This window comes from Psammomys obesus, unplaced genomic scaffold, assembly GCF_907164565.1.
Source record: "Psammomys obesus unplaced genomic scaffold, mPsaObe1.curated_primary_1811, whole genome shotgun sequence".
Lineage (NCBI taxonomy): Eukaryota > Metazoa > Chordata > Mammalia > Rodentia > Muridae > Psammomys > Psammomys obesus.
The window spans coordinates 48,245,800-48,262,152 of NW_026585895.1; the positions used below are offsets into that span (position 1 = coordinate 48,245,800).

Consider the following 16,353-nt stretch of genomic DNA (forward strand, 5'->3'; position numbering starts at 1 on the left):
GACTGTCCTGGACTTGCTTTGTAGACCAGGCCGGCCTCGAACTCAGAGATCCACCTGCCTCTGCCTCCCCGAGTGTGGCATGATAGGCGTGTGCAACTGCACCTGGCTAAAACAAAATAATTTTTAAAAACAGAAAGAAAGAAAAGCCAAGTCAGGGGGCTCAGGGGTAAAGACACTTGCAACTGAGCCTGATGGTGGGTTTGATTCTCAGAACCTACGTGGTGGAGGAAATAAACTAACTCCCACAAGTTGTCCTCTGATCTTCATGTGGATGACGTGGCATTCACACACACACACACACACACACACACACACACACACACCACACACACACTCACGCACACGCACAATAAATAGGTGTTTTAAAAAGCCAGACTGGATCTGGGGGTATTGCTCACTTGATAGAGTGCCAATTTGAGGAAGGGCACATGTGTAATCCTAGCACTTGGCAGGCTGAGGCAGTAGGATCAGGAGTTCAAGCTCATCCTCAACACTACAGTGAGAACCAGGCTAGCCTGGGTTACGTGAGGTTTTATTTCAAAGGACAACCCCAAACCATGTTAATCCGACAGACCTGTAGTTTCTCAGCATCTCCGGGAGCTGTTTCACATGCTCCCTAGTTCAGAACTGGAAAATTCTGTTCCCGGTGGTGCTATGCACACAAAGAGCTTTCCATGCCTCGTGGACACCAGCCTCTCCTCCCTCCCCCCACAGGACCCTCCCCAGCTCAGGGCTCCAAGAAGCCTCTGACTAGTCATCTGCCTCATCCCAGTCTGTCTCCTCAACCGCCTTGCCTCAGGTCTCAGTCTCTCTTGTCACTGTGAACCTTTAGGCCCTGGCTCCATCCAAGCCCTCTGCACCTACTCCCTCTGGGCACATCAAGGTCACCTCTTCACCAAGTTCTGCTCCCTTCTGCCTTTTTCACAGCCCTTTCTCTGCTCTGTGCAGGAAGCCTGTTCAAGTGGAATTCACCACTATCGGCGACCACCATGTCTCAAACAGCTGGCAAGCTCCCCTTAACCCTCTCTGGCCTCCTACTCTTCTTCCTGCTTCCTGCTTCTTGTCCACGCCACCCAGTGACACTGGCTCCAGCGTTTCTCGAACATGCTGAGCACAGGGCCTTTGCACGCCATGTTTCTTCTACTCCCTTTGTCTAGGGACAAGGTTTTCTCTCGTCCCAAGTCTCCTCTAAAACAGCACATAGCAAGGCCTGTCCGGACCATCCCTTTTTAACATTTAATTTTATGGGCGTGTCTGTGTATGAATATGTGTCACATGTGTGCCGTGAGGCGTTGGATCCCCCTCCCGCTGGAGTTACAAACGGTTGTGAGCCACTATGGGGGTGCTAAGGATCAAACTCAGGTTCGCTGTTAAGAGCAGCCACCTCTCCAGCCCCTGACCATTCCTTTTAAAATGGCCTTTCCTGATGGCTAGGCTTTAAAAACAATGGCTGCTCTTCCAGAGGACCCATCACCTACATGGCAGCTCACAACCATCTGTCACTCCAGTTCCAGGGGATCCAATGCCCTCTTCTGGTCTCCTCAGGCTCCAGGCATGTTTGTGGTGCAGATATACACGCGGGCAAAACACCCCTACACATAAAAAATAAAATGCCTCTCTCCCATGAACAATGGGCCTTAGGGCCACTAGCTGCTATGTGGTCCTCTCCCATCAAGAGAAGTTTCCTGAGGTTAAGGGCTATACTGTTTCTTTTTCTTTATAGAGCAATTTTGTTCTTTTTGTTTGTTTGTTTGTTTGTTTGTTTGTTTTGTTTTGTTTGAGATGGGGTTTCTCTGGAACTCACTCTGTACACCTGGCTGGCCTGGAACTCAGAGACTAGCCTGCTTCTGTCTCCTAAGTGCTGGGATTAAAGGTGTGTACACTATCGACCAGTTCAATTCGTATTATCCTTAATTATGTGTAGGGTGTGTGTGCGTGCGTGCGTGCGTGCGTGCGTGCGTGTAGATATGTGCTTGTTCACTGTGGTACCCAAGGAGGCCAGGAGCATCAGATCTCCTGAAGCTGGAGTTATGGTTGTGAGCTGCCTGAGGTGGGTGCTGGGAATAGCAAACATTCCAGACACACCAGAGGAACAGATGATGCGCTTGTCACCTGCTTGCACGGTGCCAGGTCTACTAAGAGATAGACTGAGACCCCAGAATGTGGGCGGAGGCATGTGACCCTAAGGACAGAGTCTCCCACAGAGGGAACAACTTCCCCCAAACGCAGCTGGTCCCGGGGGTCAGGTTCCCCTGCACTAGAACAAACTCCCTCAAAGTGACCTTCTGTTCCACACGGCAGGAGCCACATGGATCTTCCTGTGGCAACCTGTACCCCAAGATCTGAAGTACCCGTGGGCCTGTAATCCCAGAATTCAGGAGAATTTTGAGTTTCAGGCCAGAATTTTGGGTTTCATGGGCTTTGTAGGGAGACCCTGTCTCAGAAAAAAAATCAAGAGCGGATTCTTGCTGGGTAGCGGTGGCACAGGCCTTTGATCCCAGCACTGGGGAGGCAGAGGCAGGTGGATCTCTGTAAATTCGAGGCCAGCCTGGTCTACAGAAGGAGTTTCAGGACAGCCAGGGCTACACAGAGAAACCCTGTCTCAAAAAACAGACAAAAGAATGGATTCTTTCTGAATCCTTTTTTTAAAAAAATTCTCCAGACACTTCTAAGCAGTTTAAGAATATAGTTATGAAAAAAATTCATATGTATATTAAAAACTCACTAGAACCACCCAGGAGGCTGGGACTCTTGAGCAGGGCTCCAGGGACCTCTGAATTATGTTTGGAGTTTGCAGAGGGGAAACTAAGGCCCTAGAGATGACCTTGCCTCCGGGGAGGGGTGAGGGCAGGCACTGGGAAGACAGGTGAAAGTGTTGCTCTGTGGTGTGGGGTAGACTCTAGGCCCACTTCCCCAGCAAGGAAACCTGTGTTCACAGTCTGTGCAGACTCAGAAGGGCTCCCGGTCCCCAGCCTTAAACACCCCCATCTCGGAGCCGCCAGGCCTTCCTGTTTACTCGAGGCCCCTCTTGGGCTGGGAGGCGACAGCCTTGGCCTCCTCTGCTCCCCGCTTCCTTCCTCTCCCACTTCAGTGCCTCCGGCCCAGCCGCTCAGGGGGCCCTGGGGCCAAGTCATGGGGGTGCAGTCCAGGGGAGGCATCTGAGGCCACCAACCCACCAATGCCCGCCATGGAGTATGCCCTCTCTGGGACTTGAGTCTCAGGAGCATCAATCTTACAGGCTACAGAGGACATTCCCCCATGTTGCAATAAGTAGCTCCCGGGAATGTCCCTCGAGACCAGATGACAATGACAGCATCGGTGACCTTCTGATGCCTGCCACGCCCACCTTACTAGAGCAGTGACGCCACAGAAGACCCTCGCTGCCCCCCCCCCCCCAGTGGGCTGCCACCTTCCTCTGACCTCTGCTTCCCCAACTCAAGAGTAGAGTTGGTTTTCCTGAGCTGATTGCAGTGTGATCTGAGGGCCAGCTGTCTGGAGGCCATCACCGCACCTGACCCGCTTTGTTTTGTTTTGTTTTGAATTTATTTATTCAGCCCAGGCGGGCCTCAAACTTGCCACGGAGGCGAAGACCTTGGATTTCCGATGCTCCTGCTTCCTACCCCAAGTGGCACAATGACAGGTGTGTGCCATTCGTCTAGTTTCTACAGCACTGGAGACCAAACCCAGAGTTCTCTGAGTGCCAGAGGAGCAGTCTACCCACTGAGCTATATCCCCAGCCCTAGACCTGATTTCTTTTTCAAGAGACTCATTATTTTTGTATGTGTACGTGAATGTGAGTGTTGTTGGCATCCAGAAGGGTTTTGGGTCCCCCTGGAGCTGGAGTTACAGACAGTTGTGAGCTCTCACCCCCCTCAGCCCCATGTGGGTCTCTGGAACAGAACTTTGGTTCTCTGGAAGTGCAGCAAGAGCTCTTAGCCACAGAGCCGTCTCTCCAGGCTCTGCTTTTCGTGTTTCTTTTAGACAGGGTAGCACTCTTGTGGCCCTGGTTGAGCTTGTATTCATGCTGGGCCTCCTGCCTCAGCCCCCCAGGTTGGGTTTACGGGTGCCTAGCCAACCTGCTTTTTTTCCAAGCTCCTTCAAAATCTCGGTGTTCAAGAAATGCTATTTGGCTACAGGTCAGACCTTCTTGCCTGGCTGCAAGCCCTCTCATGAACCCTACCTACAAGGAGCCTTGTTTTCAAGGCTTATCTTGACCACTTATACCCTCGATGCATACCTAGCTAGCTTTCGGTATGTAGGAACAGCGGTACAAAAGGAAGCTTTGACTCCAGAAGCCAGAGAAAGACCTGGAAGGAGGAACTGCATCAGGAATTGCTGTCCTCAACACAGAGAGGCCTAGCCCAGCTGGGGCTCAGTGACCAAGAACCCACAGAATGTGAACATGAGATCCTGCAGGGACCAATGCAATGGGTGTCCTGCATCATGCCCTGGCTTCAGCAAACTGGCCGTGAGGAACTCTGGGGAGAAATGGGAAGCCACACAAAGACTGCGCACTGACTGGCTGGGTGACAGCGCTGATCCTGCTGCTGCCAGAACAGGCTGTGGGCGTTCGGGAAACTGTCCTGACTCCTCCAGCTCATCTTTAAATCATTCGTTAGGACTGAAGTGTCTTCAGTGGCTCAGTTCCTGAAGAACAGTCGAGTGTGTTCTCGGGGCTTCAGAGGCGGGAGGAGGAGGCTGGGGCTAGAGCTCAAGATCAGCCAGGACAACACAGCAAGCCTCCTCTCAAAGGAGTGGCTTCTTGGCAGGGCATGGTGGCATAGACCTTTAATCCAGGATTCCAGAGGCAGAGACAAGAGGATCTCTTTGAGTTTGAGGCCATCCTGTCCTACACAGCAAGTTCCAGGCCAGCCAGGCCTATGTAATGAGACTTTGTCTCAAAACAAAAAGTTTTTTTTTTTTTTTTCCTCCTGTATCTCTATGGAAATGACTTTGTCCTTACAGTGTAATGCCATTACATATTCTCTATACTGTCTTATGGCTTATCAGTGACCTAGAGACCACTCTAACATACCGGAAGGTGTATGCAGGTTCTAGTTTGTTTTCTTATTTTAGCAGGGAATAGAGTAGGGGGAGGGTCTCACTCTGTTTTGTAGGCTGCTTAGAGATCCTTAGGTATACCTGGCTGCCTTGAGTTTTCACAATCCTCCTGTTTCTGCATCCTGAGTGCTGAGATTACAGGTGTAAACTGCCACTACCAGCACCCCACTTTTTAATTTTTTTTTTTTTTTTGGTGTCAGTCCTTACATTATGACCTAGGCTGGCCCCCATTGTTTTGTTATTTTTTGTTTTGTTGTTGTTGTTGCTGCTGTTGTTTTGTATCATCTCTTACATTATGAGCCAGGCTGGCCTCCACCTACCTGTGGCAATCCTCCTGCCCTGTGATAGAGGTATAAGCTACCAGACCAGCAATTAATCTCTTGCTCCTTGAGGATGACCTTGAACTTCTGATTCTCCTGTCTCTATGTCCCTATGAGGCACAGGTGGGTGCCTCCTGTGAGCTCCTGTAGAATTTTACATAAGGGACTTAGGTTTACTGAGCTCTGTATACTCAGGGATCCTGGAACCAGGTCCCCTCAGGCACTAATGCACAAAGTGATCCAGTAATGTAGAGTCTTCTTGATCAGCCTGGTTTTCATAAACTGGGGCCCACTTGAATTAATTGAGCTGTAATTAACACATAAAGATAATGGGGACTTTTCAGGCCTTTTTCTACGGCTTTCTCCTCTCCCGTGCATTTTCTGTCCGCTCTTATGCTGACCTTAAGACAACCATGTTCAGCAGGGCTTTTGAGTGGGAGTCCATGTGAGGACTGCCCGTTTAACAGATATGGCACGGACTGTGTGTGTGTGTGTGTGTGTGTGTGTGTGTGTGTGTGTGTGTGTGGTGTGCACACAGCATTGAGGGGAGCAGTTGCAGAGTTGCTTAGGGCTCCAGAGCCTTCCCCTTTCCTGAAGTCGACATAGGGGACAGAGGCTAGGTATAGAGAATTCACCCCAAACCCTAGCCCAGCAGAAGGCTGTGCCTGCTGATGCTGGCCCTCTCCTCCTAACATCCATTTGTCTCAAGGTCTTCTTTCAATACACTCACCTTTTATAACTGAAATATGTTTATTTATTTTAAAGGACAGCTCAAATAGGCAATGCAAAAGAAAAGGTGGCCCCACTGGCAGTAAACAGAACGGAATGAGCACCGTCACTCCCAGGGCAGGTGCCCCTGGGGCAGTTGTGGCTGCTGGCTACAGGCTATCTGGGTCTTAAGGGGAAGTCACCAGGGATAGGGACCAGGGACTGGTGAGCACCAACAGAACCTTCCTATGTGATGAGATCAAAGAATGAAAGAGTAGAAGAGAGGTGCCAGCTCTTCTGGGGATCTCTCCTGGTGTCCTCTCCAGGTCCCAGGCCTGGTCCTTGATCCCACATCCATGCCTATGTCTCAGGCTCCTTAATCAGCACACTCTTGCCCTAACACTGAGGATAAGGGTTACAACACAGCATGACAACTGGGTTTACAACCAGCCCAAAGGGTGGTGAGGCCTGGCAGGGCCTTACCAGAGGAGCCTTTGAATTCCTTCCTCAGGAAGACCACACCTGACCTCAACTTCCCACCTAGCTGTTATGACCACTGCACAGCTCCTGCCGCCCGGTAGCCACATGACTCTAGTTGGCATACTTGTGGCCCTTTGCCTTTTGCAGCCAAGGCCCCAGTCAGGCATAGTCCTGCTCAGGCTGGAGATGTAGCTCAATTTGTAGCGTGCTGGCCTAGCATAGACAAGGCCATGGGCTTGATTCCCCAGCACCCCAAAACCCAGAAGTGATAGCAGCACTCAGGAAGAGAAATGGAGGCAAGAGGAACTGAGGATTAAGGTTGTCCTCAGTTACAAAGCAGGTTTGAGGCCAGCTTGAGACACACAAAAAAAAGAAGATTCATTCCAGAAAGATGGTGACTTAGGGCCAAAGCCATCCGACAAGGCTATGAGTCACAGAGGCTGAACTCCAGACCCCAGGAGCAGCCTGTCAACCCAGGGACACCTAGGCTTGACATGGCCTGGCTTAAGGAATGGCTTAGGACCCCAGCAGAGCTAGATGGAGACAAGACAGCAAGGCTGAGGCACAGGCGAGAATGGGCTGGCCGTGCTGGAGCCTCTGGCTGTGGCGGCATGAATCACCTCGATTGGAAGCAAAGAAAAGGGAGTGAGCCCAAATGTCCTTGGCAATTCCTTTAGTGCTCAGATGTCCATGGGACAGGATAAAGTGGCTTCCTGTGTCTGTGCACAACCCGGCAGGGTGGAGGTGCTGGGCTTGAGCCAGGCTGCCTGGGGTCAGGGGGCAAGGGTGGGGCAGGCTGGGATCTGGCCAAGGGCTCCAGTTACTTCAGCGAGTCCAGGTAGGTGCAGACCTGGGAGAAGACACTGTCCACTGTGCCTTCGGCATTGACCTGTGGGGATACAGGCGATGAGGGCAGAGGTGCCATGGCAGGACCCGCACAGTCCCACTCCAGCAGCCACTCACTGAACTAGGGGGAGGAGGAGGAGCTGAGGCAGAGGGGGGCGTGGCCTAAGGTCCCACCGTGAGCTGAAGGTAGGTCAGAAGGGGCTCCCCACCTTTCGCACAATGCCGCGCGTGTCATAGAAGGAAATGACAGGTTCTGTGGCCTTGTAATAGGTCTCCAGCCTCTTTTTGATGGTTTCCTCATTGTCATCCACACGGCCACTGGTCTCCCCTCGCTTTAGGAGTCGTTGGGTCATGGTCTCAGGGCCTGCGTCCACATACAGTAGCAGTGTGGGCTGCCCGATCTGTGTAGGATGGACATTGTATCATTGGGACCCATGCCTGCCACCATCAATCAAGCCCTACATGAGACCTGCCCAGAATGTCAGTCCCTTCCCAGGGCCTTCCTAAAGGCACATCCCTTTAAGTCACTCGCTTCAAACCTCTTCCACAGCTCCCTAGAACTTTCAAGAGAAAGCCCAAAGTCCTTACCTGATCTAGAGCGACTGTGTCATTCTTGCTCCCCGCTCCACCGCACCGCTACTCTCCTTCCTTTGGCCTCACCAACCTACGTTTTTATCTGTCTCTACCCCATGCCAGGACAGCACAGGTCCCTCTCCCGCTTTCTCACAACTGAGACCGAGGCCAGATCCTCATTCTTGACAGGCAGTCTTCTGAGATGTGATCCTGGTATTCCTGGTCCCCCAGTCTCCCCTCGGCAGCCTCTAGGTGTTTACTTATGACTCTCCACTTCCCTCAGCCGGTATGGGAGCTGAGGGATGATGAGACTTGATAAAGGGGGCTGGAGAGATGGCTCAGAGGTTAAGAGCACTGGCTGTTCTTCCTAAGGTCCTAAGTTCAAGTTCCAGCAACCACAGGGTGGCTCACCACCATCTATAATGAGATCTGGTGCCCTCTTCTGGCATACAGGTGTACATGCAGGCAGAACACTGTATACGTGTTAAATATATAAATTTAACAGAACACTGTATACGTGTTAAATAAATAAATCTTAAAAAAAAAAAAAAAGACTTGATAAAGGATTCCGAGCAGGGGCAGGGTGAGGACTTTCAGGAAACCCACATGATGTCACTGTCATTGGCACAAGCCACTCATCACAAAGATTGCTTGGAGAGGTGTGAAGGACCAGGACCTGGCAGTTCCTAACTTCAGTTCAGTCCCCAGTACCCCTCACAATATCCCCTGCCCAGGCTGGGCCTTGCATTGAAGCTGGCGATGGCTACCTTTTAGGCTATAAAGTTCCCTCAGAGTGAGGAGCCTGCCTCTGTGTCACTGCCAGATCCCTGAGCCTGGTGTGGTCTAGACTGGGACTTCCTTGACCAAAGGTAAAGAAAGCCAGCCTTGGGCCTGGGCCAGGAGGTCTACACAGCCGTGAGACTGCTGTCCTTGGGACCCCAGCTAAGTCAGTTCCCAGATGCCTCTAAGCAGCTGTCATCCAGACATCACATCAGATTGTCACTCACAGCTCCCTCTCCTGCCTCTATCCAACCATGAAACCTTGGAGCAGGCTACTGGGCCCTCTGAGTCTGGTGTCAGCCTTCTGGGTGGGTGCAGGATTCAGGGCGACAGCATTAGCTGCCTGCGGGGAGGGTGACGCTGCCATCCTGCTGACGTCAGACAGTTTACCAGGTGCTTCTCTTAGAGTGGCAAAGGCCAACCCAAGGCTGCTGCCACCTGTCCATCAGATCCTCTAAGTCCTCTGGACCAAACACAGCAGGCTCTGTATCCACACTTTGGGTGGAGATAGTGGGGCTTGGTAACAGCTAAGTCTCTGGGCAGAACGTCTCTGGCTGGAGCCTCAGTTTCTCGGTCTGGAAGTGGGCATCTAGCCTGACACTGGCCACCCCAAGGAAGCTCTGGGCACTTCCAGGCCCACCCCTCCTCCTTCAGTGCAGTTCTGGCGCTCCCTAGTGTCAAGAGCGGAGAACTTCAGCTACTTGTACTCCCAGGGGCTGCCACCAAGCCCTGGGTGGAGCCTGCAGCCCAGGGAAGCTCCCTAATAGCTGGGGAAGTGGGGAAAGACAAGACTGTGCCTCACGGTGGCTGCAGGCTCTTCGGCCTCAAGGAAGCTAGGCCAACTCCCATTTCACAGACTGGCAAGCTAAGGGTCAGAGCAAAGCAAGCATTTTCTTGAGGTCGTTCGTTCACTTAGAGGTTGTGATGTAGTATAGTCTGAGCCCCACAGAGGAGGGCAGGAGTGAGGCTGGAGGTACTCGGACCCCAGCCCATCAGGTCCCGTGTGGCCTTCGATGGTGTGAATGTGTGTGCCAGCACAGATGTGTGTGCCAGCGTGTGGGCTCACATGTATGTACCCCTGTAGAGCACACATGTGCACATGCGTGCAGTGTACCTAGCCTTACGCACGTGTTTGCATCCTATATTGCCTACTGCCTGTGTAGGCATGGATCATGTGCACGTCTGTCTGTCTGTGCACGCGTGGGGTGATGTCCCACGGGATGAAGCCTCTCAGATCCTCACGCCTTTCTTCGAGGTGGTTATGGCAGGTCCCATAAGACCTTCCCACCTGGTCCCTGTAGCCTCCGCCTCCAATACCCCTCCCTCTCAGCTGCAGCCCAGCCCCTTGGCCAACAACCAGTCAAGGATCTTACCCTCTTTTCAAACTCTTCTCCCTGTTTCACCTCCCTCGGGTAGCCGTCAATCAGGAAGCCATTGGAAGAATCCACTTTGGCCAGCATAGCTTCCCGGAGCATGTCTAGCACCGTCTCCTGTTGGGAGGCACCGGGGGTCCTGAGCCTTCCCTCCCTGCCCCTCTGAACCTTGGCTTTTGCTGGTCCATGCAAGCTGCCCTCTTTCCTGGGGGATGTGAGCACCGCAAGACTCCCTCTGGAGGGTTAGGCTTCAGTGAACCCCCTTCTAAGCCTGGAGAGTTCCTGGACCTGGGCACACAGCTCCTACAGGCCTTCCCCACCCCCACACTCCAGCTCAGGGTTCTCAGGGAAGGGACAGACTGGGATACAATTGGCTTAGGATTCTAAACATGACATAAAATGTAGGGGTAAAGTGTGGGGGAAGAAGGGGACATGTGGGCCAGCAGGATGGCTCTGTGGGTGGCGTTTGACACCAAGCCTGATAACCAGTGTTTGACCCCCAGGAGCCACATAGTGGAAGGAGGGAACAAATTCCTTCAAGTTGTCCTCCGACGGCCAGGTGGGTACCATGGAATAGGCATACCCCTCCCAATAAACAAATAACTGTAAACTAACAGAAGGGGGGACCTCCAGCATACAGTTAGGGGGTCTGAACTCAAGGCTGGGTTGTCAGGGAGGGCTGAGTGCTGACAGAGAAGATCTTTCCAGCCATAAAGGAGCGTAGTTGAGAGAGAATTCAAGACACTGGGGGTGGAGAATGGGAGGCAGCGCTGCATTCTACAGGCTCTTAGTGATTTCTGGAAGCAACTTTTGGCTAAGGGCAGTGGGGACCCACAGCAGGCTTCAGAGCTAGAAAGGACCATAGTCATCCTTGGCAGGGTGTCACAGGCTTTGCTGGGCTCAGGTTCAGGTCCTCCACCATCCCTCAACCCGACCCCCGACAGGGCCCACTCACCAGAGGCACCAGCTGCCCCTTTTCCATGATAGATGACAGCGTCTTGCCCCTCTCTGATCCAGAGCTGACTTCTGCCCGCAGCAGGTCCCCAGTAGAGAGGTGGGTGTAGCCATATTTCTGCACAATCTTCTCACACTGGGTGCCCTTTCCTGAGCCAGGCCCGCCTGCAAGCACCCATGCGTTCAGAACCCCTCCCCCCCAAACAAATTCCTAGGAGGGACACCACCAGGGTCCTTCATGAGAAAGGAGCATAGTGCAGGGAAAAGCCCCCAGCACTTGAGAGGCAGAGGCAGGCGGAACTCTGTGAGCTTGAGGCCAGCCTGGTCTACACAGTGAGTTCCAAGATAGCTAGAACTATGCAGAAAAGCCTTGTCTCAAAAAAAAAAAAAAAAAAAGGAAGAAAGAAGAAAAGACAAAAATCCTACAGTGCCTGCTCAGACCCTCCCTGCCTGCCCACCATTCGCTTGACTATAACTCACCCACCACAAAGATGATCTTTGCTTTCTTCAGCTTCTCTGTGGAGAGAACAGGGGAGCAGGAATCAGCCACTGGCTAGACAGGCAGACAGAGACACCACTGTGACCCAGGCTTGTGCAGAGTGAGCTGGGATGAGCACCGGGTGTTCTGAACACGCCCAGACACAGCCTGAAGGCTAAGAACTCAGCTAAGAATTCCGAGGTTAAGGGACTGGGGTGGCGCCTCCCAGGGTGGGGTGGAGGGTGGAGGGGTGCTGGACCCCAGGTGTTGGTCACCTCCAGCCTTTCTGCCTTCCTCCTCAGGGAGTTCACTAGAGCTGCAGCCCATGATCCTGGTCACGCTCTGCTCTCTGGCTTGGCCCTCGCATTGCTGGCCAGGCCTAGCAGTACTAATGTGGAGCTGGCAACCACAACATATGTTGCCATAGAGATGGTTGCCAGGCAGGAGGGGCTTCTGTGGGCAAGTGGAACTCTTACTCAGACAGGGAGGTATGTAAACTCCCTAAACTGCTGTCTTTTATGACCCACAGCCCTAGCGGCCTGTGGCCTGTGTTGAGGCTGTGTGGCCTGGTAGTCTGAGTGGGGCCCTGGGTCCCATACTTGATGCTACAGAAAAATGTCACAACCCACTAGAGAGAGGGAAACTGAGGCCTAGAGAGGGAAGGGCTTACCTAAGGGACATCTGAACCCAAACTAGAACCCTGGGCTTTCTCCTGGGTTTCCAGTCCACAGGGTGCTGGGCAGGGTCCTCAGCAGGAAGCAGGCTCTCCAGGGGGAGTGCCTAAGGCTGAGTGGCAGCTAAGGAATAGACCAATGACCACCGACCTTAGGTGGCAGCAGCACTCATGTCTATCACGTTCTTTAAAGAACCACCCAGGCAGAGGCCCAGCGCCACAGCACAGTGCTGCCAGAAGCCAGAGCCCGTCCATTCCAGGCACTCTGCCTACACCCCAGAGCTTATAAAGCCAGGAAGACTCAAGACTTTAGGGTCCACCCCACTCGCTGAGTCCCAGGAAGGGCCAGACACAGATGCCTGCCCACTGCTCCATCCAACCCTCTCCTGACCATACCTCCCCACCCCTCACCCCAACCACTTGGCAGTTGAAATTGCCGCACAGCGTAGCCTCCTCCCCAGAAAAGGGCAGGCTTGGCTATAAATACCAGCAGAGGTGAGCTGTGGGGTCCCAGAAGCCTCAGGAAGGCCTTGCTGCTTCCAAGATTAGGAGCCAAGCATACAGAACAGGCTGGAGGAGGAAGCCTGGGGCCTCCTCCAACCCTCCCAGACAATCCCTGCGAGAGCCCACCCCTTCACACAGGCCAGGAGGGGACCTCATACCTTCCATCCTGCTGAGGTCTGGGAGCTACGTCAGCACTCTGCAAGACAAGGCACAGGCAGGGTTGAGGGGTTCTCCTCCCACCCCTGACTCAGCTTCCACCAAGCCCCACCCACAGCAACTGCAGGTAGGTGCCAGGCTCCCACATGCAATTTCCAAACTGAGAGGCCGAAAGAGTAGAGGGACACCCAGAAGGCAGAATGACCTTGAAAAAGTCACTTTCCTGCTGGCTTCCACTGCCTCTGTCTCCCCTCCAGTGTGCGCCTTGGTCTGCTGAAGAGGAGCGTGAAGAGCAAGCATGGAATCTCTCACAAGAGTCCCTAGTGTGTGGAGGCAGCGCCTGCCAGGTGCCTGACAACGCTCCCCAGGGCCCAGGAATGCTGGCAGGAGGCTCCTGCTTTCTTGCCTGGGGACAGGACATGTGGGCAGAGGGAGGCACAGAGAGCCAGAGACACTCCTGGGGCACAGCGCTGTAAGGGTTGTTGTTTTGTTCTGCTTGAGACCGGGGTCACTCTCTATAGCCCAGGCTGGCATCAAGCTGGCAGCGATCCTGTTGCTCCAGCCACCGTGGCACTGGGTTAGCAGCTGTATGTCACCACCCCTGGCCCTTTGTGGTCTGTTTTTAATTTTATGTGTACTGCACGCATGTAAGTACACCACATGAGCACAGTACACGAAGAGGCCTGAAAGGAGTGCCGAGTCCCTTGGACCTAGGGTTACAGGTGGTTGCGAGCTGCCATGTGGATGCTGGGACCAGAACCTAGGTCCTTTGGAAAAGCAGCAAGTGCTCTTAGCTGCTGAGCTGCCTCTCTAGCCCCTTTCCGGTTTCTAAAGTAAAGTGGTTCCTGGCTCCTGCCTGAAGCAGGCCCAAGTCTATTGCTCACATGGCCCTGCCACTCACCCCCTGGGGAATTCACTCCGCTGGCCCCTGCTTGCCCATCCTTTTGTCACAAGCCCCAACCCCTCCAGCCTCTTCTAAAGTACTTCCTCACTCCCTCCTTGTCCCACCATCCTAAGACCTTCAGTAGCACTCTTGTCAGCCTTCCGCCCTGGGTCTCCATCCCTGGAACATTCTTCCATCCTCTCACCCTGGCTTCAGGCCCCAGGGCCCTCCCCATCCTTACCCGGGCAGTCAAGTCCTATGTCAGCATGCATGCTCCCCACAGACCGTCCACCTCTGCCTGCATACTCATACTTCAACCTTCTCTCCAGACTTTCCTTTCTCCAACCTAGACCGCAGCCCACCTCCACAGAGCCCCGGATGCCGCACGCACGCACGTACGTACGCACACACACAGACATAGCGCAAAGGGCATATTTTCCTTAGCAAGCAACAATTATGTGACCCTCCTGCTCATAGTGTTTCATGTACGGCACTCTTGGCTTCCTAAACCAAATCTGAACCCCTCAATCTAGCTGGCAGGGTCTGGACAATCTGGCCCTTGCTCTCTCATCCAGTGAAATGTCTCCCCTGGCCCTCCCTCCTCCAGGTCTTTGCAGCGTTATACCCAATGCTTGGGGGGGATATCTTTCTCCAATGCTACAGGAGGCCTCAGCTCAAGTTTCACCTCCTTCAGGATGCCTTCCTAGACTGCACCTCACAATCCCACACTGATAGGTGCTCTCTCCGAACTCGTGGTTGCAGACCAGCCAGCATAGGTGTCAGAGTATTCTTTGTACCACGGGCCTTGTTCCTAGCCCTGATTGGCCTAGCAGGGGATGAACACTGGACTGGACACCTCATTCCATCCTGTCTGCCATCTGGGGAGGAAACTGAGCCTTGGGGAAGAAAGCAGACCAACCCCGGGCTGTGGCCGGGGTCAAGGTTAAGACTGGCGCCCAAACCAGACAAGAGCCGCCGTGGGCCGCTTTGCACATATCCACAGCCTGAGAGGCAGACTCTAGGCTTGCAGAGTGTGCGGGAGGCAGCTTGGAACTGCCAGGCCCCTCGGCAGCTGCCCAGGGAAGGAGGAGTGTCCCAGGCACTGGACAGCCACCAGGGTGTCCTAGGAAGTCACTCCACTCCGCCTGCCCCACCCCCTCCTGGTAATCTAAGTCCCTCCGTCCCACAGACACCTGCCACTTCCTTGGTCTAAAATAACTTAGGACCTGAGGAGGCCTCCAGGAGGCCAGGGGTCCCGGACAGAGTAAGATTACAAGCTGAGCAGCCAGGCCTTATAAGGTTCCCTGGGGCAGGGCCCCAGTGTTCCTAAAATGACTGTCTTCTAGGTGGTTCAGGGAGCAGAGGCCCCAAGGGACAACCATCTCCAATCACTAGGCCTGCTTGTCCCAGTTGCTTGCTCAGCAGAAGCCTTCACAGAGGCTGGCTATCTGATAGGGTTCAAGTCACAACCCCATCATTCAGCTGCGTGACCTTGGGCTGCTGATGCCCCCTTTCTGGCCAGTCTTGCTACTTGCTGAATCGTCCTGGGTAAAAGCAGCTGAGCAGAGCCCAAAGGCCCCTGCAGAACCCCTGATCTGGCAGGAGGTTCTGGCAGGGCTCCAACATCCAGAGTCCCCAAGTCCTTCCAACACTTGAAGTGACATTACAGCTCTTGGAGTACACAGGCTGCCCCTACCCAGGTTCTCTGTCCAGCCCCCTCCCTTAGGGCCTCAGCAGGGATGTACCAAGGGTATGATGGACCTGAAGCCCCAGGAATACCAGGTGGGACAAAGGGGTCTGGGAGCCTGGGAGGACACACACACACACACACACACACACACACACACACAAACTGCCAAAGGGCAATTCACCCAGAGCTGACAGAGCACACATGCAAATGTACACGGCTCATAACCATAGATACGAATATAAAAGACAAACACAACCCGAGGGGAGCCTGGCACTAGCACCCCCACCTTCCCACAGGTGATGTCGCCCCCACTCCCCTTGGAAGCTTGCACTCAGGCAGACGACAATGGAGCAGTCACACTGACCTGGGGGAGGTGTGGTGGGCACTGGGGCCAGTGCGTGCCCTGCCTGTCCTCTCAGCCGCCTGCAAAGGCGACTATTTATAAGGCTGTCAGCGCGCACGCATGGCATGCTGGGAGCCAGCACTCTGGCGAGATGGCAGGGAGAGAGAAAGGAGGAGGGAGAGGGGGGAAGGAGGAGGGGAGAGGAGGAAGCAGACTCTGATGAAAACCCCAGTTAAGAGGGAGCATCCCCACCGGGCACCCACAGGGACTGAACCTGCAGAGTCCTTCTGCCAGCCACACTGTGCCCACAGTGAACGTTTGTCTCCACAGACAAAGGTTCTATAGCTGAAGAAACTGATGTTCAGACAACTTGTGTGTGTGAAACCTCACAGTGTGTTGGTGGCAAAGAGACCAGACCAGGGAATTAAGGGAGGAGACCAGGGTGTAGACTTTGGGATTCCATGGTCATGGTCCTCATGCTCTGAGTCCCCTACCCTGAGACATTTCTTTTATTGGAAAACAACAACAACA

At 53.6% G+C, this 16,353-nt stretch overlaps 1 protein-coding gene across 2 annotated transcripts; it reads right to left on the minus strand.

The window, feature by feature from the left end:
• Positions 1 to 6,118: 6,118 nt before the first annotated feature.
• Positions 6,119 to 15,955, minus strand: Ak1 (adenylate kinase 1). Of its 2 annotated transcripts, none has more exons than XM_055600901.1 (7): positions 15,844 to 15,955; positions 12,909 to 12,946; positions 11,576 to 11,611; positions 11,097 to 11,260; positions 10,142 to 10,258; positions 7,625 to 7,816; positions 6,119 to 7,458 (listed from the first exon to the last, which is right to left on the minus strand). In XM_055600901.1, exons 2-7 carry the CDS (start codon positions 12,913 to 12,915, stop codon positions 7,390 to 7,392), a joined length of 585 nt encoding a protein of 194 aa, XP_055456876.1. In that variant the 5' UTR covers positions 12,916 to 12,946; positions 15,844 to 15,955; the 3' UTR covers positions 6,119 to 7,389. The 2 variants fall into 2 exon arrangements, with proteins under 2 accessions (XP_055456876.1, XP_055456877.1); XM_055600902.1 differs by lacking the exon at positions 15,844 to 15,955 and adding an exon at positions 13,112 to 13,159.
• Between the last annotated feature and the right edge of the window lie 398 nt (positions 15,956 to 16,353).